Source organism: Spodoptera frugiperda, chromosome 5, assembly GCF_023101765.2.
Source record: "Spodoptera frugiperda isolate SF20-4 chromosome 5, AGI-APGP_CSIRO_Sfru_2.0, whole genome shotgun sequence".
In the NCBI taxonomy this organism is placed as follows: Eukaryota; Metazoa; Arthropoda; class Insecta; order Lepidoptera; family Noctuidae; genus Spodoptera; species Spodoptera frugiperda.
The window spans coordinates 12,372,136-12,399,748 of record NC_064216.1 but is presented as its reverse complement, the minus strand read 5'-3'; the positions used below and the strand labels follow the sequence as shown (position 1 = coordinate 12,399,748).

General features: G+C 34.7%; 4 protein-coding genes across 5 annotated transcripts in view; 3 read left to right on the top strand and 1 right to left on the bottom strand.

Moving 5' to 3' along the window:
- Positions 1–2,324: 2,324 nt before the first annotated feature.
- Positions 2,325–2,993, top strand: LOC118272218 (pre-mRNA-splicing factor Syf2-like). The gene has a single exon (XM_035588577.2). It carries the CDS (start codon positions 2,325–2,327, stop codon positions 2,991–2,993), a length of 669 nt encoding a protein of 222 aa, XP_035444470.2.
- Positions 2,994–6,941: 3,948 nt separating this feature from the next.
- On the top strand, positions 6,942–7,679 carry LOC118271731 (pre-mRNA-splicing factor Syf2-like). Its single transcript, XM_035587902.2, has one exon. The coding sequence runs from the start codon at positions 6,963–6,965 to the stop codon at positions 7,677–7,679; it is 717 nt and encodes a 238-aa protein (XP_035443795.2). The 5' UTR covers positions 6,942–6,962.
- A 5,471-nt stretch (positions 7,680–13,150) lies between these two features.
- On the bottom strand, positions 13,151–14,951 carry LOC118271733 (pre-mRNA-splicing factor Syf2). The gene has a single exon (XM_035587904.2). The coding sequence runs from the start codon at positions 14,670–14,672 to the stop codon at positions 13,965–13,967; it is 708 nt and encodes a 235-aa protein (XP_035443797.1). The 5' UTR covers positions 14,673–14,951; the 3' UTR covers positions 13,151–13,964.
- Positions 14,952–15,397: 446 nt separating this feature from the next.
- Positions 15,398–27,613, top strand: part of LOC118271728 (chloride intracellular channel exc-4) — a 41,612-nt gene continuing 29,396 nt past the window's right edge. Inside the window, exon 1 of one of the 2 annotated variants that reach the window (XM_035587898.2) lies at positions 15,398–15,570. In XM_035587898.2, coding sequence (XP_035443791.1) covers positions 15,502–15,570 — 69 coding nt within the window. In that variant the 5' untranslated portion in view covers positions 15,398–15,501. The remainder of the gene's footprint in view (positions 15,571–27,613) is intronic. The other variant, XM_035587899.2, reaches the window with a different exon arrangement.

Sequence of the window (27,613 nt, the reverse complement as noted above, 5' to 3'; positions counted from 1 at the left end):
AGTCATGATGTTCATCAATATGCTATCAGCTATTTACTGGTGGCATTTGCTCTGATAACTCTGTTTGTGGTGTTTGGGAGGAAGCGTTGCCGCCGGAGTAAAGCACAGCCACAAAATTTGCCAAATGGACAACATCATGACGACATTGAACTACAGATTATCCGGAAACCTCAGGTCAACTGTCAGAAGGAAAATGCTGCAACAAAATCAACGAACCATCACCTTTCGTCGGAACCTCAACCTGGATCTTCTCGTGAAACATGCAGAACGGGAACACGAAACATTGCGTTTAGCTTTGATAATGTTTTTGCTTTGTGATGGCTTCTCCTTCTCTCCTTTTTTCTCTTATATATTAATTATCTTTTGGGGTGGCAAGATGTACAGTCTTCAACTGTACATGATGTGCGCGTTTGCTGATGCAGCAAATGCGCCGGGTCACGTACCTTTATTTCACAACTATATTACCGTTTATTGAAAATAACTTTAGTGCAATTTTAGCAACGACAGAGTAAGGAGTCGCCAACTACAAACTTTATATTATATTTACGTAATAAACTAACTTCAGTGACTTCTTCTCTTTGCACTCAACCAACTTCTCTGCAACCATCAACCATTCTACAATCAGCGTAACTAAGCAAAGTGTACCTAACCGTACAGTACCCGTCTTTTTGTGTATAAACATCAAAGGTAAAAAAGAAAGATCATGTTAACAATATTATTGTTTGCAGAATCACAAATATTGTAACTTGATGTTTCACATATTAAGACCATATTAAGGGATCTTAAAAAGAAACCAGTCGAGCCAGTGGTATAACTGCACTATTTGATGCCCGCGGCAAATTCAGTTCTCTCTTCCCAATATCTATACTTAATATTATAAAGCTGAAGAGTTTGTTTCATTGTTTGTTTGAACGCGCTAATCTCCGGAACTACTGGTCCAATTTTAATAATTCTTTTTGTGTTGAATAGTGCATTTATCGAGGAAGGCTATAGGCTATAAAACATGACGCTATGACCAATAGGAGCCAGGCAGAGCGGGTGAAACCGCGCGGAAGTAGCTAGTTATAAAAAAGAGTGAAGTTCAGATGAGAACCTTTAAACAGGGAACCGTGGCATTATTGCTACAAGAGGAGAAGTAAAGGTTACACATTAATTGAATTAATTATAATGACCTAGTCATAATTGTAATTTAATTGATACTAATCATAATTATTGGTCAATGACCTTTGTCACTGTTAATTTAGTTAATACCTACCTACTTAATGGGGTCGTGGACAGAGTATGGCAATTAAAATCTATTTAGTACGTCAGGTAATTCTATTTATTGCGAACTTTCGTAAATAAAAATGAACGAATGAAATGAAGATAAATAAATAGGTTTTGATATGAAATTAAAAATAAAACGTTATTTCAAGTATGTAATTCTATTAGTAAGTCAATAAAACCTACGGCCGAAGATTAAACGAAACTTCGGATTCGAGAACCGGAGTAGGCCCCCTGATTACATAGTGGTACACCATTACAGTTCGAAAAAAATAAATACAATTATTTTCAATGGAACAAGAACAATGGGTGGCCTTATCGCTTATCTACTTATCGATTGTCTGATGTCTTCCAGGAAAGACAACCTTAGGATGGAGCGTGGTACCTAGCATACTTACATATTGCTGACTAAAATGTACTTTTACATGAAATTCCTTTACTACTCAAGACTTGTAGTAAAAATATATTGACGGTACGTTTTTGCAAACGAAAAGTTTTCTGATAAAAACCTCTTTTATAAGAATCAACTTTTACAGTAATTCCTGCATCGCGTCTACGGTACTACGACCCGTAGCACCGTAGCCTATCACGCATCGTAGCGTTCGTAGCAAACTTGTAGCTGAGGCGCGAGGGTGCAAACCAAAACTTATAGGGTTTCAAAACGATTTTAACCTAAATTGGAATGGGTCCAGCTCGAGCCAAAATTGTTAGCCTTGACAAAACTTGTAACTGTTGAATAAAACAACAATACCACATACAATAGATGCCCTATACCCGGTTCATACGCAGGTAACAATAGATATCAATTCTTAGAACTAATCAACCACAAACCGTTCATTAATGGGTTATTGATTAGCAGCGAGGGTTGACTATAAATACAACGGTTGGTCGCTCGGCAGCGTCACTACCTTACTGCTCGTCAGCCAGTGAAGACGTGTGTCGAAGTGTTTCATTGTGCCAATACCGCCGAAGTAAAAGTTTACAGTCTCGCGTACTATATTAGTACAACAAGACTGTGAGTGTCGTGAATATTGTACGATTGGAAAAAATCTGTAACAACAATGGCTCCCCAAATAGAATTATCAACTTGGACCCCTACAACGATAACGTTTGCTGAGAGACAAGTAAACCGGATCAAAAGATTACGGTCACTGCGCTCTGCTAGAAAGCAAGCGAGGATAAACAACTATCAAGAAACAGTTGCTGAGGAGGCTAGGAGTAATCTGCCGCCGAACTCGACGCTCGACGACCAAGCAAAGTCTCAAGAGACAGAAAAAGCAGCAGATGCTGAACGAGTTGAACGTAAAAAGAGGAAGAATCCTGATGAAGGATTCTCCACATACGAACAAGCTACCGTGAGTCAATACAACGGACTGGTTGAAAATATGCCGACAGCTGATATGGAACAAAATGAGTCAAAGAAACAGAAGTATGACGATGCTGTCGATGGTGTATCTAATATGCATGAGGACCGAGAGGAAGCAATCGACAAGATGGTCAATGACCTGTCGGAAGAACAAATTGTTAAAAGAGCTCGCTACTCTACAAGGTGCGGGTATAATGATGATGCAGACATCGACTCCACCAAGAATAAGAAACTAGAGACTGCAGATTGGAATCTGAACAGATTTTACGGAGAGAATACAGCCAGTACTAAGCAGAACCTGGTTCTGCCATTCTGCTGTTGGTGTAAGCTGCAACAATATGCACAGTACCTGTCGCAAATATAGGTGGTAGAGTTATAGTAGTTTAGATGGAAATTGTATCATATATTTAGGTGTATTCCATACAATTTTTTTATTGTATGTAAAAACAAGTTGATTTACAATATGTTTGTAATTGTTTTAAGAGATACTATTACTGTAAAAAGTTTACTTCCAAAGTTCAAGCAACAGAATTAATGTTTGTGTTTTGAGAGAAAATTGATTGTTTATAAATGTAAAACTGATTTGAATTGTATAATTATTATCGTGTATCGTAATTGTATTATCTTCATGTGTATAAAAATGTATTAATAAATGTCGTATAAAATGTATGAATATATTTTATTCCTAATTCTTACATATCAGTAAGAAGACTTGCTCAAAAGCATGTCAAAGTCAAAGCATTTATTTCAATTAATCTATACATATAATAAAATCGTAAAAAGTGCTGTCTGTACATTTGAATTGTTATGTCGAATTAATTAACTTTTTTTTTGTCTGTTTGTCTGTTTGTCTGTTTGTCTGTTCGTCTGTGCGCGCTAATCTCAGAAACGGCTGATCCGAGTGTGCGGTTTTCACGAATATATTGTGGGATGCTTAAATTTAATTAGTGTTTGTTTCATGTCAATCGGTTCATAAATAAAAAAGTTATGTCAAATTAAAGAATCACGTCGAATTCTATGCTTATACCATTAATCTCCGCAACTATTTGACGGATTTGTCAGATATAGTTTAAACCTTAGTAAGGACAAGATATATTTTTATTTCTAAAAAATAAAAATAAGAAATAAATTATTTATAAATAATTCTATGTCGATCTTACACGACTTCGGTTCATGTTATTGTTTTAATTCATCGAGTAAATAAATAGTAAAAAGGTATGAAAAAAATAATATCAATATAATTAAACTTTTAGTACATGCCCGAACTTAAATAAATAATCCAAGTTGTCTAAAAGATTTGGGATCGAAATAGAGTATGGTTTCGTTACACCGGCCGAGCGCTTCGGTACTATCGTAGAAAAAGTGTATATCAGTCGTATGATTATTTGTCTGTAGTGGTCCTGCTGTTTCGTAATTCTAAATTGGTTTCGTTGTATTTGTCAATTAATAAGTTTATTTGTTGGGTTTTCCTGGTTTTTTGGTTAAACTATTTAACGTAGGTTTAATTTGATATCGATTATTAGTAGTTACTGTAGTTAGTTTTTTTAATAAAATTGTAAGTCTAATTTTTTTTTAATTAGATTAGATTTAAGTCACTAAATTATTTAGTTTAAGCTTGGTTATTATAGCAAAACTTTTTTAATTGTTATAATTCGTAATTCGTAGCTTTCTTTAGTTTTAAGTTAGTTAAAGTCTTTTTAAACTATTTTTTCAATGCCCTAAGTGAGTATACATTTTAAATTCAATCCTAAATTTAAACGTCAAATTGAATTGTCGTCAGTCTGTCTGTCAGGAAGCTAGGCATAATTACTTCTCTTCTCGTGAATGAGTATACGGGTCTGAAACCGGCAAGTACAAACGCGACTTTTTCCGAGTCATACATGGACTTTTTATTCTAAGATTATCATAAGTATTATACTACTGACGACGATAAAGAAAAACATCGTGAGGAAACTCGGACTCATAATTTTTTATTGTAAGTTTGAAATCGCCATTTCACCTTGACAAACCTTGGTAATTTTTGCTTTTTCCTTCTCCATGTGAGAATCGTTTCTTTAACAGCGGGACAGGGTTAGTTACAGGCTGATGATTCATTAATCATCAGTCTGTAACTATCATGATTCATTAAGCATCAGCCTGTGCATTCAATGCATTACATACATTGCGTTACTAGTATCAACTACTTATGTTTTTTAGTTAATCAAAAGATACGTGTATAAATGACACATGTGTGAACAGGATAAGAGTGTATCTAAGCGCACCGCATTTAACGGTTACACCAAATTATGTTTTAAATAGCAAGACTAAAAATATGGCTTCTCCAGATCGAGCCAAAACTGCCTGAAATTGCAAAAGAACCAAATTAATGGTCCATTTAGTTTAAAATAGTCGTAAAACTTTTATCTGTTTCGATATAACGGCCTCGCGTCTCGACTGCTACGTCTGCTACGAATGTGTTGTAGGCTACGATGCTACCTCGTAGCACCGCACATTTGATTCTTGTAAAGAAGGCCAGAAAACTTGTTATTTGCAAAGCCGTATCTTAAATACAATTTTATTACAAGGGTTAAGTAAAGGCATCTAATATAAAAATATATTTTAGTCAACAATAAGTACCCAAAAAGCAATTTTCGCATTATATGTCAGTTCCCACGCTCCTAAAGGTGATCTGGAATTCCTGGAAGATATCGATGTGGGTAAATAGATAAGAGATAAGGCCACGCATTGTTCTTGTTCTGTTGAAAATATATGTCTTTGTTATTTACTTAATTTTAAAACAAAATGGTTTAAATAGGTACATAAGTACCCGTCTTTTTGTGTATAAACTCCAAAGGTAAAAAAAGAAAGATCATGTTGACAATATTATTGTTCGCAGAATTACAAATATTGTAAGTTAGTGTTTTACATTTTAATACCATAAGGGATCTTAAAAAGAGACCAGTCGAGCCAGTTGTGTAACTGCACCATTTGAGGTCCGTGGCAAATTCAGTTAGTTTCCCTCCCTTCCCAATATTATAATAAAGAGTGAAGTTCAGATGAGAACCTTTAAACAAGGGGACCGTTGCATTATTGTTCCAAGAGGAGAGGTATAGGGTGCACATTAATTGAATTAATTATAATGACCTACTCATAATTGTAATTTAATTGATATTAATCATAATTATTGGTCAATGACCTTTGTCACTGTTAATATAGTTAATACCTAATTAATGGGGTCGTTGTCAGAATATGGCAATAAAAATTCTATTTAATCCATCAGGTAGGTACCTAATGAAATCAATAAGATAGGTACCTATTTTAATTTTGCTGTACCTAAATGGTTACGAAACTTAGATAAAACAAATTAAAGTTTAGAAATGGGGGTCGCTTCCTATAAAATATAATAAATCGTAACGTCACAAGATGATTTTAATGTATCAAATCAATACATCGTCGACAGTATTTAATTAAGTAAGAAACTAATAAGATGGTATGTGTCTAATGTTTTGAATTACAATATACCGAATAGACACATAAAATTTCATTACAGTTCGAAAAATTAAAATACCGTTATTTTCAATGGAATAAGAACAATGGGTGGCCTTATCGCTTATCTATTTAGCCCACATTGATTTCTTCCAAGAATTCCAGACAATCTTAGGATGGAGCGTGGAAAATAGCACTCTTACCTATTGTTGGCTAAAAAATTACGTTTACATTAGATTTTACACAAAACTTGTAGTAAAATATATATATTGACGGTACATTTTTGTTAACGACAAGTTTTCTGATAAATAACTCTTTCATAAGACTCAAGTTTTACAATAATTCCTGCATCGCGTCTACGGTACTACGACTCGTAGCACCGTAGCCTACGACCCGTCGTAGCGTTCGTAGCAAACTTGTAGCTGAGGTGCTAGTATGGAAACCAAAACTTATAGAGTTTTAAAACTATTTTAAACTAAATCGGGATAGCTTCAAAATTGTTAGCCTTGACAAAAAATATATTGGCAACTCTTAAATAAAACAAAAATACCACATAGATACACTAAGACTCGCACCCGGTTCACACGCAGGTAACAATAGAAGTAGATATCAATTCTTAGAACTAATCAACCGCATACAGTTCACTAATGGGTCATTGATTAGCAGCGAGGGTTGACTATAAATACAACGGCTGGTCGCTCGGCAGCGTCACTACCTTACTGCTCGTCAGCCAGTGAAGACGTGTGTCGAAGTATTTCATTGTGCCAATACCGCCGAAGTAGAAGTTTACAGTTTCGCGTACTATATTAGTACAACAAGACTGTGTGTGTGGTGAATATTGTTCGATTGGAAAAATTCTGTAACAACAATGGCTCCCCAAATAGAAGTATCAACTTGGACCCCTACATCCATTTCGTTTGCCGAGAGGCAAGAGAACCGGATAAAAAGACTGCGGTCACTGCGCTCTGCTAGAAAGCAAGCGAGGATAAACAACTATAAAGAAACAGTTGCTGAGGAGGCGAGGAGTAATCTGCCGCCGAACTCGACGGTCGACGACCAAGCAAATCGTCAAGGAACAGAGAAAGCAGGAGAAGAACACAGCGGAGTGCAACAATTGAACATATTATCAGCAGCAGATGCTGAACGAGTTGAATGTAAAAAGAGGAAGAGTCCTGATGAAGGATTCTCTACATACGAACAAGCTACCGTGAGTCAATACAACGGACTGGTTGAAAATATTCCCTCCGCAGCTGATACGGAAGAAAATGAGACAAAGAAACAGAAGTATGACGATGCTTCCGATGGTGTATCTAATGTGCATGAGGACCGAGAGGAAGCTATCGACAAAATGGTCAATGACCTGTCGGAAGAGCAGATTGTTAAAAGAGCTCGCTACTCTACAAGGTGTGGGTATAATGATGATGCAGATATCGACTCCATCAATGACAAGAAACTAGACACTGGTGACTGGAATCTGAACAGATTCTACGGAGAGAATACAACCAGCACTAAGCAGAACCTGATTCTGCCATTTTGCTGTTGGTGTAAACTGCAACAATATGCACAGTACCTGTCGCAAATATAGGTGGTAGAGTTATAGTAGTTTAGATGAAAATTATATCATTTATGTAGGTGTAAAAGATTCTTATTTTATGAAAAAAATTTTTGTTTATAGAAAGAAATGTAATATGAATTGTATAAAAATGTATCATAATAATTATAATCTCTTGTGTATAAAATGTATTTTACATTCAATAAATGTTGTATAAAATGTATAAATATTTTTCATTTCAAGTTCTTGCATACCAGAAAGTAGTCTTGCTCTCAATAGAGAGCCAGTTTTACAATTATTATTATTCAGTTTTACAGTACCTAATTGCCTGCAATTACCTACGGTTCTCGTGCATGAGAATGCGGGTCCGAAACCTGCCAAAAACCAATGCAACTTTTTCCGAGGTACACTTGTACTTTCTAAGATTATAGATACATACTGACAATATAAAGATCGTTTCAATAATAATGAATAATGAAATGTTCGAAGCCATAAGAAAGAATTGAGTTTTTTTATGGATTAGAGGCAAATGAGTATAGAAAGCATGATCGGAATTTAAGCAAGTACTCATAGTCAGTAAACTATATTTGAGTATTGTCTTGAAATATTCATGTGCATTGAAAAAAACTTTGTTTATAGAATGAAAAGTCATTAGAATTGTATGAAAATGTATCATAATTGTCGTCTATGTATAAAATGGATTTTACATTCAATAAATGTTGTATAACATGTATAAATGTTTTTAATTTCAAATCCTTACGTATCAGTAAGTACTCTATTGAGAGACTACGTACTGTTACCAGGCCGACCCCGTCTGTCCTTTTTTTAAAAGAAACAAAAGACAATTTTCTGTAGAACCACTTTAATAAACCACACACAAAAGTTTTTAGGTATGATTTCCAACAATGTCCCTTTTAATAGTTCAGAGATTAATAGTAAGTATGTGTTACGCGACAGTGGCGTGGGAGCGTCCAGAATCTAACTGAATAATGGAAAAATATAATTCTACTGTATTCTGTAAAAATGAATGCTCAGCATAAAGATGCAATGTTATTCGTGGAAAAATACGTTGTTTGATAGTGTAAGTTGATTTAGACCTTACTGCCTTGTAATAAGGGTTATAACAGTACCATGATTAAAACATGCAATCACGCTTTTCGTGCATAAGGATGCTGGTTCGAATCCTGGCAAAAACCAATGCAACTTTTTCCGAGATACTTGTACTTTCTAAGATTACAAGAACATACTGACAATATAATACGCTGACCCACTTAGCAAGCTCAAAAAGATTCGTCTCTGAAATGTGGTATTTAATTGAATTTAGCATTGAATTGAATAATTAGCTTTTTTCTATTTAATTTCTAAAATATAATTTATTTTTATTGTAACTTTCGTGAGACACACTAAATTAATTATTATGTTATCGGCTTACTCACGTAAATTTTTGACGAGGAACTCGACTAGTTTCAAGCCATGCTAGAGGCTCATATTCATGATTCAGTAGCAGCGCGACAATCGCCGCGTCGTGTGTCGCGGAATGTTGCTCATGTATATGTAACAAAGGTTTAACCCCTAACAGACACCAGTCTCATAGCTGTAGTACAATATAAATGTAAAATTGTAGAAAAGCTTGAGAAAATAAAGAATTTTTAATAAAATAATAAGAAGTTTTGAATTTCCTTTCATTAAGATCTACATAGTATATCACTTGGTATTTTATCATAACATTTAACACTTGGCCCCATGAAGGATTTTTGTACCTTGGACAGTCGAAATTGCAGTATAATATATCATCATCATCATCAGCCTATAGCAGTCCACTGCTGGACATAGGCCTCCCCAATTGTTCGCCACTTTGCTCTATCACTAGCGAATAATAATATATAATAACGTATAATATATAACTTGTTATTACTCCTAGTATTACAATGGTGTCTATCGCTTGATTACTTCTTTGTCCAAATTATACTTTATTCAACTTGTTTATAAATAAATACCCAAATATAAAGACATGTTGTCCTATTTAGTGAATAATATTACTCACTTACTAGTTTTAATTTACAAATAGAGGTTCATTAATTATTAATTAGGTTGAAAGAATTGGAACTAATTAGAACAGGTAGGATAAATTACTTACAATGACAAATACCACGCTTAACACCATATCACCTATCTAACAATAGGCATCCTTATCACTTATCGCTCACCTACAGCAGCCACCTCTTCCAGGTATCATTAGGATAGAGCGTGGGAAACTATTTACACAATTATATACCACGATCCCATTCAGAGTCGTTTAATGGTCCTTAGCAATTGTTTTCGGAACAATATTGTTACTACGGAATGGTTTAAGTTATTATTAATTAATTGTCTTTAATATAAACGTAGGTACCTACAATTCCAATATTTCTTTGCTTTTAAACTTTTACGCCCAGTTTCTGATGTGATAAACTGATCAACTCTAATCAGTTACAAGCATTAAATTCTCTAACGCAAAACATCTTTACAGGAAAGAAATCATCGTTAAGGGTATTTTTCCACCAGAGATGTGCTATGTAGCTATGCTACGATGTGTAAGAGCTAAGCTGTGAAACTATGTGACCGTTTCCACTGCTACTAAGCTATGTAGTTGTGCGAATAATTTTCTTTTAATAACTAACTAAACACAATTTATTTTAATTGACGTTTAGGGCACTGTAGGCAATATTATCATACCTACCCACAGATCATACCTATATACATAAGTACATATATTTAGGTCCTATTTGGCATTTTCCGAAATACTTTTACTATCGCGCATTTGGAAGGCACTGTTTTACTTATTTTTACACATTACTTTATTACATTTTAAACTTATTTTGCCGGTCTGCTTTAGAACGACGCAAAACGATGTGTGAAAAGCTACTTAGAAAAAACCCTTATATTGCTTACGCTGTGAAAATTATGGATCATGGCCGCGGACCCGAGTGCTGTATGTTTAAGAATCTTATAGAAGTTAAGCGCCTGTATCACCACCTTCATACAATGTATATAAATAACGTGCTTTATTAATTCAAAGTTATCTGATACATAGCGGCTATCCAGACATTGTAAAACAAGTCCTAAACAGCATTAACAACTGACTGCCTCGCTTAATAGCTGTATATCATCATATGTCTCCATAATAGGGATGATGACGGGGTATGAAAATTAAAAATCTAATTAGTCCGTCAGTTAGGTAATGAAAAAATATTAGATACGTATTTTTTTATTTTGTCATATAACATTACAATACTTAGATAAAACGAATCAAAGTTTAGGAGTGGGAGCTAACTACGTCACTTTTCAGTATAAAACGTACTCTAAAGTGACGTCACGCGATATTTCAAATTGATATATCTTCGAAAGTATTTGTTTCTGTAAGAAAATAAAAAATACGTGTCTAATATTTTAAAATAATCTACAAGACGGACATTAAATTAAAAATTAGTCATCTACCCTATTAATCAATCCCTTATAATTATAATACTCTCTTTGTGTGTCACCTTCTCTATTCCATATGAGAAGGGTAGCTTTCCCACACAAAATAGCAGATACGTCGTTTGATTTAAAAAACATAGTAACTTGGTGGTTTATTATTATATTATCATAAAATCGTGGTAGTTTATTATTGATAGGTATGATAAGCCTATCAAAAACTAAGTGTTAGTCTGTTCACACACAGAGAACAAAAGAGGTACCTAATCAACAATTCTTAAAACTAAACAACCACAAGCAGTAGCTACCTGGATTAGTCCCCGGCAAGTAGCGAGGGTTGACTATAAATACAACGGTTGGTCGCTCGGCAGCGTCACTACCTTACTGCTCGTCAGCCAGTGAAGACGTGTGTCGAAGTGTTTCATTGTGCCAATACCGCCGAAGTAAAAGTTTACAGTCTCGCGTACTATATTAGTACAACAAGATTGTGAGTGTCGTGAATATTGTTCAACTTCAAAAGTTCTAAAACATAAAGCAAGAATGAGTGCACAAATGGAAAGAATCACAACAGCCCCCAGAGACCTGTCGTTTCTGTGTCGTGCTGCCTGGGAGAAACAAGCGGAACGCATGAAAATTCTCCAATCGCTGCCAACTGCTAAAGTTGAACCAATGCCACACAACCATCAAGGAGTGGTTGCTGCTCAATCAAATAAGCTGCCGAACTACGAGGCGAAGATACGACAAGCTGAATGGCTGCTCGACTCTCGGGAAGGGCAGGTTGCTAAAAGACCTTGCTACTCCAGATCCTAGAAGACACGCGCACAATGGTGATGCAAATATCATCAATGAGAGAAACGCCAAGTTCAACAAGAAAATGGAGAATTTTATGGAGAGTTGAAATTAAACGGAGCTTGGAGAGTGATACTGCCATTTAGTTGTTGTAAGCTTTGTTATTAGAATTTGTATTCCTATTGCATGTGATATTACGTTGTAATTTGTAAATAGAAATGTATAAAGAAATAAATCATTTTGTATATGTGACAAAAATGTATTTTAAATGCCTAAAATCAATAAATTTTATTTCAAAATATTCTAAGTACATTATTTTATTTCATTTATAAAACCTATGTACAATGTATTCAGATGGTCTACTAAGAGGACCCTTTAGGCGACCACCGAGGAGTTTTTGGTGATGTAAAAAATCCCACATTCCCTAGTCTTTTTCCTCAAAAAGCCGTCATTAGAAAGTTTCTCACCGTTAACAAAATAGGTACTTAAGGTAGGTTAATTACCAGATCAGTTAAAAAGTACTTAAATATTGCGCTAACTAACCCAATACGAAATTGTAACAAGTCGGGTGGTTCTCTAGAATTTACTAAAAATTAACGCGTCCTTGTCTTCAATTCAACAAATGAGTCTGACTTCTGAAACTTGAACTACGAGGACGAATCTAGACGAGTGTAACACTTAAAGCATCAGTGGAGATACGAGTCTGAAACTTTAAATTTTACATTACTCTCAAGCATTGATAAGAGTATTGATAATTTGATTTAGGTAATGTAATTCTTTACATTTCTGAAGAATACATAGCTAGGTACCTGGGTGAGTAAATGTCCAGGCGATCACACATTATTTACCTAGCATGCGCACTGGGCTGCTCAATTCTTCTGGACTCATAGCACGCATCTATAGCACACATCCATATCACGCATCCATAGCACACATACATAGCCTGCATCCATAGCACACTTCCACAGAACGCATCCATAGCACGCATCTTCATATGTAAGAAACATCATATTTGAACCTGTTTCCACCAGAGCTATGTTTACCAATGAATACGATTCCAAGGAAGCCAAACGCATCCACAGCAACGTAGCATAGCACATCTTTGGTAGAAAAGCACCCTCAGTCTCAGGAACGATTATAGAGTCGAAATACTTTCTTGAAATTATGAATACCACATTTAGACATTCGCATCGCCATCGGCGTCTCACACTTCTCACGAGCGCGTAATCTCTACTCCTATGTTACAATCAGATTCAGAATGGCAGTAAAAAGTTTTTAATGCTTCATATACATAGTATATTTACATAACATTTTATATCATATATAGGTAACACTTATTTTAATATGTGAATAAAATTGTTTCCTTCATTCTAAACTTATTTAGGCACAGTGTTATTGAACTTAAGTTGTATACTAAGTCTTTTACATCATACATCACATCAACAACATAATTAGTAGCCACTGTTGACCAAAGCCTGTTCTCGTACGAAGAAGGTTTGAGCACTCATCAACACGCTTGCTCAATGCGGGTTGGCAATATCAAGCTTATAATCAGAAATTAGAAGCTCAGGTTTCCTCACAATGTTTTCCTTCAACAGTTCTCAGTGGTATCTAAATAATCTTAGAAAGTACATAGTAATAACAGTCAAGTTTGAAGTGAACTAGTACAAGGTCTTTGTAAAAAGAAAATTACACAGCTTTAAGAATTATACAAATGTTCTTGAAAATCCTCCCGATATAGTCAGTTACAAACTTGAAACAATCTGTATCTCACTACGATTTATCCTTACAATAGTATGTTAAGAAGCTTAACATACAACCTACTTACACGGTAGTGTTGTTCCTCATCAAATAATAACATGAGTACGCCAAAAAAAAACATTAGTCTTATCAAATATTAGACTTTTATGTCCACATAAACTTCGCAGAAGTTCTCTGTTCTCTTAAAACACTAAGATCTACACCTTAATGAAGTTTTTCAAGCCAAGTATACAATAACTTGCTTTTATATCTTACAACAGTCATTACTAGGAAGAGAGCCAACACTTTTCTATATTTAAAGTCTATTTTTCATTAAATGGCAGTACCACGCTCCAAATTCTGTTTAATTTCAGCTGTATGCTCTCCGTAAAATCTCTCCAGTTTCTTGTTGAACTTGGCGTTTCTATCATTGATGTAATCAATGTCTGCATCGTCATTGTGTGTGCGTCTCCTAGAGTAGCGAGCTCTCTTGGCAATCTGGCCTTCCAGGTCATCAACCATCTTGTCAACAGCTTCTCTCCGATCCTCATGCATCCCATGAATGATAACATTAGGGCCACCATAGAAAGCATCGCCATACTTCTGTTTCTGTTTCTCGTACTGTTCCATATCAGCTGCCGGCATATTTTTAACCAGCCTGTTGTATTGCCTCACCGTAGCTTGTTCATATGTGGAGAATCCTTCATCAGGATTCTTCTTCTTCTTTTTACGTTCGAGTCGCTCAGCCTCTACTGCTGATATGTTTAATAGCTTCACTCTGTCGTAATCTTTCCCTGCTTTCTCTGCGTCTTGACGCTTTGCTTGGTCGTCGAGCAGCCATTCAGCTTGTCGTCGCTTGGCCTCGTAGTTCGGCGGCAGCTTGTTCCGAGCCTCCTCAGCAACCACTTCTTGGTGGTTGTGTGTTCTCGCTTCGTTTCTAGCAGAGTGAAGTGATCGCAGTCTTTTCATGCGTTCCGCTTGTTTCTCAGCAAACGACAGCTCTTTGGGGGCCGACGTTGATTGTTCAGCTTGAGCACTCATCGTTGTGTTATGATTTAGAACTTTTACACCAGAACAAGAATAAACAAACGCAATATTGTGCAACAAACTGTGCTGACAAAATGTTGATCAAAAATATGAAGCTCGGTACAAGCTGAAGAGCACTGATACACTACAATATGCACAGTATGCACTGACCAGCAAGGAAGCGAACAAGAAGCGATGAACAGTTATTATTCTAAAACAATAACTGCACCAAATCAAAAATTGTTTTGTTGACTTGATCAGGGTTGACGTTAATCACGTTATTGACTTTGACAACCAACGTGAGCATGAGCTAGAGTGATGTTACGTGCCATCATTAGTTATTAACTTATTACTAATAAAAATTATCTGCAACAATCTGATTGTTTTTTTCTAATAATAAAATTTTTACAATGTTATTGCTACTTTGATTAAAAAATAGATACCTCGCTATTTACGTAGAAAACACTACAAAAAAAAGGTCATTAATAAATTAGTCGATTATTTTAGATTACTCTATACGTCACTTGCGTTACTAATTCAGTGATTATTTTAACATTAATTTATAATTATTTATCAAAAATTAAATTGTTACTTAACCACCAGCTTATAAATTAATTATTTTATGAATTCCTAACAATATTATTAGCAATTTTAGTAAACTTGTAAAATGCACTCTTTGACGTTGTTGAAGAACCCACATGAAGTTAGTAACACAACAAACAACTTCGAAATATCATACTGAAGTGAGGCAGTCTGTCGGTGTTTTGGAACAGTGACGGTTGTGTGAAATTGTGTTGTAAAGTATATTTTTCTGATAAATTTACAAGTGTTTCTGGAGTTCACGATGTCGGATGAAATCGCGGAGAATGGAACAGCGAACGGAGACGTCCCAGAGATCGAGCTGATTATTAAGGTAGCTATAGTTTTTACACGTGTTATGCACAAGATTAGCTGCTTACATCGGTCAACACGGCACGCGTTACTGTAGTTGGCCTTCGGAGATATAAGAAGATTGTGAAGAGGTGGCAAACGTGATAAACGCAATTGTATTCTATGCGGCAAAGCTCGTACTTTCAAGTTGCCGAATGTAGGTGGGTAGGTACTTAAGGTACTTGCTGTGTGGCTGTACGCTAGTAGTATACTCTGGACGTGCATTTGTAAATCGCATGATATTGTCGTGCTGCGCTCGTATGCATGAAAGTATATTATTACTGCACTTATAATGCGCGTTATTTAGGTCACTAGCAACTGTTTTGTTGGTCTCGTTGAGTTTGGCGCGTATTTTTATCGTGTATTTTGATTACATGTCGCTCTGATGTTGTGTACATACTTAGGTATGTAGTATGGACTATAGAATGCGGACTTCATGCACTATCGAGTGGTATAGTTATGTAATTTGAAGGGAAAAACCGGCCGTAGTATGATATTTCCTGTAAGTGCCCTACCATTTGAAAGTTGGGAAAGTTGTCAACTTTTTTATGAAGTTAGATACTTCTATGTAGTTACGCATTCTGCCTACCCATGTATCCATATGGGAATAAAAGGTATTACTTTGTTTAAAGCCTTAGTCATACTTATATTAGAATCATGCTTGTCCTGTTCACACAATTAGTAATAAAATGAGTCATCTACTTAGACATATGTACCTACATGGTACATAACCATCATTCTATAAATATTTGAAGATGTATTGTGGCTGTAAAAATTCTAAATTTGAATGTTAGTCATAATGCTAATATTATAATAAAACTCACACCAAACTAACAGCTAGGCTAATGAATCTAATGGTCTTTTGATAAGTTACAGTTTAGACCATTATATTTAACTACAATATTAAAGCATTTGATGAATACATTGGTATTCTTACTCAATTAAATTAATTAATTAATTTAGATACAATTTTTCCCTAACCCATGTGTTTGACCTTGACAAATGTACCGTCTTATGCACTGATGGTGGTGTCTAACTGCCGCACTCAGTCATTTAATGATTACTTAAACTATTCCTTAGCAACGATTTTGTAACGAAAACAATTGCTAAAGACAGGGTTAAGTAACCATTAAATGACTGAGTGTGGCGGTAAGACACTCAAAGGGTTAATTTAGTATGTCTCACAAAAGTTATAATAGAAAGGTACTCATTATTAGTTTCAACTCCATTTTGATGTAGCTAGTCTACCACAATGCTCTTAAACAACAATTAAACCCGTAAGCTTTCCTATTAGAAAAAAATATATTCATCACTAATAATAATTACGGTTATACAACAGTCTTACGAAATTGTAATATTACTTTATCACCTTTTTAAATTAAATTTTCGTATCTTTTTAATGATAATATAATAATAACTGAAACCGACTTATCATGATTTCCCAGTAACTTTATTATCAAATTACTAAATATCAAATCCTGATATTAATATACGGACAGATTTTTATCAATGCAAATGATATCAGAAGTGATTAAACAAAATGAAATTATTATTTTTACAACAGTATTCAAGGTTGACTGTCTATCAATTAGTACCTATGTGAAAATAAACATGGTACAAACATATTAATGATATTGAATTTATTTTAGCATTAGCTCGCTTTTTAGTTTAAATATTGGTTTTTTAGTTTGGCCGGTTTTTTAGCATGGAGAATGCGTTGTGCTCTCCTCGTCCCTTAAAGTTTAGTGGTCAGCAACAAATATACTAGATATATACATATTAGCTTATTAACCACGACTTTGCAGATGCGAAGTCTCGTGAAGATAGTTTAGATGTCACAATAAAATTGTTTTTTTTTTTTATAAACCTCATGTAATGTTTATGTAATTCTATAGGTTACTATTGAAGTTCATATTATCTGTGTATAAAATCAAACATTCTAAACAAACAATGTTTTCTGTAAAAGTATGTAAAATACAATCTCCGGAGTAACTTTACATGTCCTACCAATCATCATTATTCTATGTCAGATACAATAGTTATGTTAAGATACACTTAAGACAGTGGTATTAATTCACTCAGAAGTATGGGAATGAAAAGAAAAAGAGGACTATCAGACATTGATATATTTCTGTATTGTTTGTTTGTCTGTTTGAGGTTAATGAGAGAAAAGGTTTTTATAAAAATAGGTCTATGAATAGGTACATTCTATATCTGTGGTATTGTAAGTGAAAGGAATGAAATAGTTACTAAAGTGTGTGTTAAATCATGAACTGTATTTTATAGCCTATAAATTACCTTTAAAATGGGAGTATTTATGTAGGTACTTTACTAAACAGTTTTAAAAAGCATGATATTGATAATGCACCTAGGTATTATTGGAATTAGTTAACTATTGCAGTAACACTTAAATGTTTATATAATTCTACATGAATGTGCATAACTACCATCTAAGCAAATGTATCTTATATTAATTTTATTATAAATGCTCATAACTACTTCCATTATTATACATTGCCATAAATAAATATGTGTGATATAGTAAATAGCTATGTGCCTTCTGAAATTTAACTAACTACCATCAAATGCATTTTAAGTCATAAGGGTGCCCATGAATAGAACTTAAAGTATTTGTTACTTCACTGTTAGGTAAGTAGGCACCTAAGATGTAAACCAACATGAAACCACACAGAAATCTTGCAAATATATGAAGACATGTTTTGAGATCCAGTACATAGTAGTTAATGTGTTTGAAATGCTGCCAATAGGTACACTACATGTGCAAAAAGTATAAACAATGTTTATTCCAATAATGTATTTATAGGAACTATGTCACTAAGTCAATGTCGGTAGAGAGACCTTCCATGTTCATAGGTATATTCAATCTTTACCTACATAAACTGGTCAACCGATAATTACGTAATAATCATGTCATGATTATTAATATTTGTGCCAACCATTTGATCACATGTTTGGTAATAGACATTTTGTATGCTTAGCAAAACATGGTTACAAAATAACAAAAACACGCCGACTTTCGATATTATTCATGCTTATTTATAAAATAGTAGTCTTGAGTGTCTCAAACTACAACTTGACTATCAGAAATCGTTCAATTCGTGCCAGAATTGCGCTGTTCAACCCACGCGAAACTCGACATTCAAACTATCGTTAATGAGAGAGTGATTGGCTTTACTATGCAATGCACAAAACGAACCTTCATAGAGTTCATAGTCTCTAATAGCCATTCGAAATTCAAAAAAAGTTTATTCACTATGGTGGATAGCCGTCCGACATAAGAAAGCAAGCCCATAGAGAACCCTTCACCGTATTAAGTACCTACGCATTAGGGCACCAAAGGTGTTTTCAATAGACAATAATTACTCAACTGACATTTGCATTGCCTCTTATTTCTAACACAAAAACATAATTGATCACTTACGCAATATACCTAATTAGGCAGTCCGTACATGTTTAACCTAAAGGGACTTGTCAGTTGATGAGATCAGCTCAATTAGCGGTGCCCCATACAAGTAAGGCGATTATCCTGCCACTCCGGCTGCACTCGCGTGCACCTGCAGTTTTAAGAAATTAATTTGTATTAGTCGGGAACAAGTACAAGTACAAAGGAAAATGTTACTGTATCTAACTGACGTATTTTATGTCCCTTCTTTAATTTCGTTTAAGACACTTTTATATAAAAGTTAATGTCCAATATTGAAGTGCCTTTCTACCGCACTCAGAGACATTTAATGATTACTTAAACTGTTCCTTAGTAACGATTTTGTATCGAAAACGATTGCTGAGGACTGGGTTAAGTAACCATTGAATGACTCTGAGTACGGCGGTAAATGTCCCTTCTTTAATTTCGTTTAAGACACTTCACTTTTATATAAAAGTTGATGCCCAATATTGAAGTGTCTTAGATGCGCAATACATTATTTCTCTGACGAAGTTACGCCACCAATCCGTGCCGTGTAATGTAAAATAATATAAATACCTAACTTATTACTAAAACCGATGCACTTTACTGATTCTGCCATATTGTGCGTTGCTCTTACTCGCAACGCATTAGCCGCGGTTCGTGTTCGCTGATCGTAAAACACCTTGTTTTGGTCGTACATCAACTGCGTTCAGATGCGTCGGCTTGAATTATATAATTTTAATTGGCATCGCACAGATTACGAGTTAGCAGAACGAATATCTACTAGGAAGTCAGCGGCCCGCGAAAACGATAGTTGCATTTCGGCCTAAAAAACTTTTGATGTTACCAAATCGAGTGTTGCAGTCTTGTGTCGGTTTTGATTGGATTTATTTTATCTTCCATTTCCGTGTCGGATTGCTGGTAATTTTGTCTCTATTGCAGCATAGAGAGAGGGGTAGTAAAATTTTCAACCAATGTATGTAGACCCACTATGGCATCATGCTTTTTCCCAATAACTGCGGTTTTCGTTTCCATCGCCAGTCTTGTTTTGTTCACGACCATGTAATTATACGTATGCAGTATTTCTAGAAGTTTCAAAGTACCTGCATTGAATGCATCTCCTAGTGCGGCGGGCATTCCACACGAGAGAGCGCATGCGCGCCTTCGAAACAGAAACCTGCGCGGGCGCCATCCAGGGGAAAGTGACACTGCGCACGCGACTGCTCGTGCGTCCGGGGGTCCGAGTGAATAGAGTGACATGAACGATTTGCATGCTCTGTTCACCCAACAGTGGTGGCGGGTGATAGGGCCTATGAATATAATATTCACCCATCAATATAGCTACAATTAAGATACGTATCGGAAAAATTGCGGCGATCCTTACAACGGGTTACCTTATGCATTTAAAACAGATACTAACGACTGATCGATGGGAGATAAATTCGCATGCTATCTATTATACATAATTATAAATTAATTTAGGTATTAAGTAAGTACAGATCACCGAGCAGTACTTACAAAATACTTATTCTGTATTACGGCCAATATTTTTGGTTCTCTTGTAGCGTAATGAAATACAAATTGTGCGACAGTCAGAGATATGTCTGTTTTAGACGTTATTAATATTCAATGAAAATAAATAACATTCGCTATGCAGAGCAACAGTTACAACTGAATTATTTATTCAAGCGCGAACGGTTTTTTTCAAAGACTTCGATGGAAAATGGTGAAACTAGTGTAGGATCACGTTTGATAGATGTAACGTTCAATTAAATTCTTGAAATATATTCATATTATTGCGACGCAGTGATCTGAACGCTTTCATTGAACACGCCAAATGGACATTAGCTTTTCGTTCGTGTTGCTATTGCTATCGCAGTTCATAAAACATGTACACAAAATACCTTTACGTATTAAGCGTGCCTAATCAGTTTGATTGATATGTTGATAATAAAGGAAACGGTTACAGTTGACACAAAGTACCTATCAGTGTACCTATATGGCACATTTCTGTTTGTGTTGCACAAGGATTGTTAGTCAATACGCAGTAGCAAGGTGCCCCCTTGCCAATGTGGTAATAACTTTACGAGTATTCAATATTTACCGCGTCGAGTACTTGGCAACAATCGATCATAAAGTTAACAGTGCGAACTCAAAAAGTGACGCAAATATTGCCTTTGTCACGACTCGTCCGCCTACGCTTCAAGCAGTTTTTGCGATAAGAGCGTTTTTATGCCAAAATATACTTTAAATTTATTAGGAAACGGTTCATAATCGATTGGCTAATATTCGCCAATGGAGCGTATCCTTGACATTGGACTTATACTGGCTGTACGGATGACTGGCCCGCCAACTGGATGCACAGCCGGACTCGTAATACATAACTTGTATTATTCAGTGATGCGCGCAGTTGTTCGAAATAATGGCGTTAAATAATAACGACCTATTTTTAATGTTGAACACGAGAATATTGAGATGAATTTTACGTATTTCGTGCATTTATAGTTATTGGAATGGTTTCCATGTAACTATTATATTAATGACACCTGTTGACGTTTGCGTCCTCATAACTGCCGACTCCCTATAAGGATTTGTAAACGAATACGGCTTTGTTAAAGTGTGTCAGTCAACTATAACACCCATTTAGGATTATATTATAATCCGTTGCCCATATGTCCCTTAGTCACTTCAATAACTTGAGTCACTCAAGAGTAGCCCTTTGTTTTTGTAAAATAAGTTTCACTGCCGTACTCAGAGTCATTTATTGGTTACTTAACCCAATACTTAGCAATTGTTTTCAGAACAAAATCGTTACTAAGGAATAGTTTAAGTAGTCATTAAATGTCAGATACCGATTTAAGTTTCTCAGCTTTAAAGCAGATGGAAGATAGGGAAAGACTTAAAACTTGTTTAGGCTCTCAAGTAAAGCTTATTTAGCTAAGAGGATCATCGATAGAGTCCCGTTTCTTTGCTTTGTGATACAGTGTAAATATTGTGTGTGCACTCTAAACGTTTGCTTATCCACGTCCTGTCGTTGAAGGACACTCCTACACGCTACATGCGCAAGCGCACCCAAGTGGTAACGGTAAGATTTAAAACTACAACGCGTATGTCTATACCTTTGTTGAAATTTTTTCTAAATAAATTGCTTAAATGCCTGATTTTGTACCTTTTTTGCTTCAAAAAGTAACTGTCTCCGGTTAACACCTGTGTGTGTGCAATGAAAAAAATGGCAGAATAATAAAATTAACTTCTTTTCAAGAACAACTTTCCGATTGTTGGACACATTTGAATACGCTTTGCATGTTTTATGTTCGTAATTTTCTATTGCACCATTTGTAGATTGTAATCAAGACGTTTATGTTCATTGAATTGTTTTATCCAAACCACTAATGCGAGAGTCTATGAATACTTCAATAGATGTCGTTATTAAGTAAACAACAATCGTCAAAGCTATTGGTTTTCTTGGATGTAACGATGCAAAATGGCTGCCAATTTATCGAGTATTTTCTAATTAGTAATTAATGTCTCGTTTTGGGTGACATCATAACGTAACGTGTGTCGTTCAATTATGAAATCGTATTGCTTAAGAATTGTGTATTTATTTCTATTTAATGATCGAGTTGCGTCTTCGTTAAAAAATGTTAGAATGTATCGTAAAATGGTTTTGTAATGTTTTCTCTGTGGTTTTGTTAATGTGGAATGTTGATAGCATCATTTTGGGTACATATTTCAAACGGATTTCGTCTACAAAGGGCTCTACTGTAGCCTTAGTATGAGTGCTTGACGTTTAAAGTAACCGAAACGAGAGCTCGTTCGGATTTCTGATAGGCTGGCTTGAATAAACCAACCAATCGGAGCAGCAGTACGCTTATCTCGGTAGACAGATGATACAGAGATTACAGATGAAAAAGGAGAATTATAAATTATCCTTTAGTAGAAGGCAATGAGCACCGTTATTTCTGCGGGACGCGGTGCCCATTTTCACCGTGTCAACCCCGAGAAACAAACAAATGGAAAATAAATATTTAAATAGTATAATAGTAAATTTTGCAGCTGTCAAGGCTACTGATGTATGGAAATAGATGGTAGTATAAAATTACTTAACAAAGGTAGATGGAACCTTTGACTGGCACATGATTACTGCAATTTAGTTGTTTCTTTATAAGACGATAAACTATGCATTGTATTCCAAAGGTTATGTAAGTAATGATAGGGTGTATTTTATTATGCATTTTTATATTGAAATGTTTACGACTGCTTAATTGGTATTATTATGAAGTGTCAAACCTGCAAATGAAAATAAATATTCAAAGGTCCCTATTACTTTTAACATGTTAATTTTACGCTTTAGTTTATTGTAAAGGATATTTATTCTTTTTTTTTTTTAGTATAAATTATTGTTAAGGTTGGATATAAGTGATGAAAAATATTCTTTAGCTGCATAAAAATATATGTGTGTAAGTATGATACTCAAGTGTAAAGAGATCGTACATCGGAATCATGCCATTAGATGTTAGACCATTGCTTAATGAGATTAACAAGCGAAAATAATAATCTAAAATCTCTACTCCAAAATCGATCTTAATCCACTGAATTTGGGTCGAGTTTGGTTATTGATTTGGGCCGATGATACGATAGTAGATAGATTATACACAAATAAGGAAAAACATACTAAAATCACTTTAATTTGTCAATTAGTAATAATTCATACGCGATTCGTATTACATTGGCACACCAGTGCTTTATCACAATATTCACAAATATTCAAATATGTCACTGCAGTAATAACTACAGGAAACTGCAAACTGATTTCAAATTACTAACTCTACCAGTGCCTACCAAATTACTAAATGATTTCATTGTTTTTCCTAAAATAAAATTAAAAAATATCAGGTCAGGTTTGTTAGTTAGAGTAAATCCAGTCAAGCTATTATAAATGTTAAGATGTGAGTGTTATGTCTATTTTTGGCTATAATCACTTAATAATTTCGAGTTGCATCTGTGTATCACTTGACCAAATTTTAAATAACTAGTTATTAACTAACTGATATGACGTAACATACATTCCTCACCTCAGAGTGCATGATTTTAATGTTTCACTCCCTTTATATAACCATTTTGAGGCTTTCTTGGACAGATCCTATAGTACAAAGTACAAAAAAAATGTGGCCAGACATTCATAAAACGTCAAATAGTTTTTTTATCTAACAAAAGTTGGCAACCCTAATCTACACGAGACAGTGTTACCAAAGACTAATAAATTATATGTAAACTTTACACCATCTGTTTCAAACTATTTGCTAATACATCTATACTGTTGTGTAAATAAAATATACTATTTCATTAGCATTAGTCACATTTTTATAAGATTTAAAACCTTGCTGCAACAAGCCCAGGAACTTAGGACATAATTTATAGCTAAAATGTTTCTGCTATGCTACTTTATACTATGTGGTGTAAAACTGTGAAAACATGTTAACACTTAATTGAATTAGTAAAATGGCGTGTGGACTGAACTTAATTAATTATAAACTTAAATACCTTTCTGCATTACATGACAATTTGACGATAAATAATCTTCATCGGTATTAGATCTTTGTCGCAAGGAAGAAGTTACAAAGTTAGGAATTAGTTATAGAAATAACAGTAATACGGAAAGTGAGAGGTTAGATCATCCGATTATGTACTCGAATATCGAATCGATGTTCACGGTCATCGGTGTCGATGAATCGAAACGTATCGGATTGGGGGCGGTTGCGTTACCGATGTCGAAATTTTGAATTAGCATAGTTCTGTACGTAACCGTAACTAGACTGGAGAGACTCGAATCGGTACAAATGTCCTTGTATTGTGAGCACATTGTTTGTTTGAACATCGCGTCTGCACGTCTGTTCTCTGCTGAAAAGGCTAGTCAGTTTTCTGAGTCACTACTAGTTATTTTCACTTTTAAATATAGCATAGCCATCTGTAATAGTCCGAATTATAAGCTAAATGAGCGAGATAATATCGTAACGAATGCCAAAAATATCTTGAACAGCACCATAAACCGAGTGACGTTTATAGTAAGACCACACCTCCAGAAACCGACTGATGTTAATTAAAAAAGTAAATTAAGCCATTACAACATGAAATACAGTTGTTACCGAACCCTTATTTGGATTATTTTATAATTGCAAACAAAATACACCTGGTTTTCTTAATCCGTAGCTTTGCGCTGCATTTGCAGTTTTGAGGTACGAGGACATAATTAGCAGCGTAAAAAGCCTTAAAAGGTTAAGCACTTTAATACAATTATCGTGGCAGTTAAACATTTACGCTATTTATCTAAGATCGTTTGTAGAAAATAATTGGAATAAGCTTACATTAGTCATTGCGAATGCACACGGAATTAAAAACGTACACAGCTGTGTAATAATAGGTAGGTACTGTGTAGTCAGTTTTTACAACACCCTGTCATCTTTGCCATAATTTATACCAATGATAATTGATTGGTCCGAAACTGTTCTGTCGTAAAATTAAAATCGCATTATTACCAATTAAAAACGAAATATCAGCACTTCAATTTAATTGGGCTGAAGTTATCTGAGTGAAGCTAAAGGACCATAAAATATATTTGACAATTATTAGCTGAAAAAAGCGCAAGAGTGGGTCATAATTCTTGACCAAGGATAAAAAATGTTTGCTTGTATGTTTTATTAAGTATCGTTACCGTTTTAAAGTTTTTCAAGTGACCCACTGGTATAAATTACTAGGATACGTAATAAACTCATGTCCGGTAAGAATTTGCCACCTTTTACTGGCAACATTACTCCTGTGTTGCCATGTCCTATTAATAAAAACACCCCCACCATCAAAGTGATCGCTCAAGAATGCCCTAGACCCTTAGCACACATAATTACCTCCAATTTAATGCCTTTCAATTAAGTTTTAATAAACTTCCACTTGCAGGTACTTAGACAAGTTTAATCTTTAAATAAAATCTTTTATATTAATTAATATTACTAATTATACATGCATGCGTTACTGCATTTTAATATTATATTAATTTTCAATATACTTACGCATGGGTTTTCTAAGTACTAGCTTATTTCTGCTTGTCTGTACTTTTTGTTCTATGGTTTTTTCTATGACAGGTGTGGCCAATAAAGGGGATCTGCTCGTGCGCAGTAAGGAGGGTGGGGTCTGCGCACGCGCACCTTTTTTGTACTATTCTTTTATATTAATTAATATTACTAATTATACATGCATGCGTTACTGCATTTTAATATTATATTAATTTTCAATATACTTACGCATGGGTTTTCTAAGTACTAGCTTATTTCTGCTTGTCTGTACTTTTTGTTCTATGGTTTTTTCTATGACAGGTGTGGCCAATAAAGGGGATCTGCTCGTGCGCAGTAAGGAGGGTGGGGTCTGCGCACGCGCACCTTTTTTGTACCATTCTTTTTTAAATGGTTTTGTTTTTAATAAATGTATTGGTAATAGCGCATGTTACTAAATTTTTATTCGAGCATATAAGTTACACCTTGCAACATGATTACGACAGCACGTCAAGTCAATAAGCTGTGTATGTAATGGATACGGCTTGTTCTTGTAAAATTCTAGTTCTATTTCAGCATATTTTATGAACTAAAGCGTCTAAAGATCAAATACGATTGATGTGGTATAAATAATAGTCAAGAATATATTAAACAAGTGAAAACACTAATCACATATGTTTTCTAATAGGAATTTAGTGATCTTCCCTCTAGATTTCGTATTAGATTTTATAAGTTCTTGATTATAATTATTTTAGATGACTTGAATATCTTGTGAAGAATATAGCTGCTTATTTATTTGTATAACACGTATAGCAACCATGTTGGGGCCACATATGGCATGACCGGCGGCTACGCAGCTGTCAGTCGTTACAACCAACGGTTGGTCATTCAAATTTGACGTAACGTTTCAATTCAGTTTTAATAATACAGATAATAAAACTTGTTGCCTGTTAAAAGTAAAAATATTGGCGAAAACCACACTTTTATTAAGTCATTAAACACTTATTTTTTGTGTTAATAAAATAAATGTCTTTTTTATGATTCATCTAATTCATTTCTGACCAATGCAATATGATCGAAGTTGTTTAAAAAATAATAAACTTGTGAGTTATATTTATTAGGTAATTGACTTTGGCCACAGGTTCCCGTGGGATAAAAAGTATCTTATCACCCAAGTCAGCTCCCACCCTATCTGTATACCAAATTTCATCAAAAACCGTTTAGTAGTTTCAGCGTTATTGGCGGACAAACATCCAAACAAACTTTCACATCGATAATATTAGTGTGATTTCAATAACCAAGAAACTCTGGAATAGACAGTAGACACATTATCGTAATTTCTTTATAATTCTTCTTTGTACGAGAAGTTCTTCATTTTACACTTGATTTATTGAAAAGGTTTTAAATAATTTTGCTTTAAAAGATTAATAGTATACTGTCCTATGAATTAATTTTAATGAAAACATTAATTTTGTCGATGTTATTATGCAATGTTTACCTTCCGCTGTCTGCAATGTATTTTTAAACGTAAAGTTGTATAATTAAATATTTACTTTGCC

Bases quoted from the DNA above. Each gene is read 5' to 3' on its own strand.
- LOC118271733 (XM_035587904.2), bottom strand. From the start codon at position 14,672: ATGAGTGCTCAAGCTGAACAATCAACGTCGGCCCCCAAAGAGCTGTCG.
- LOC118271731 (XM_035587902.2), top strand. From the start codon at position 6,963: ATGGCTCCCCAAATAGAAGTATCAACTTGGACCCCTACATCCATTTCG.
- LOC118272218 (XM_035588577.2), top strand. From the start codon at position 2,325: ATGGCTCCCCAAATAGAATTATCAACTTGGACCCCTACAACGATAACG.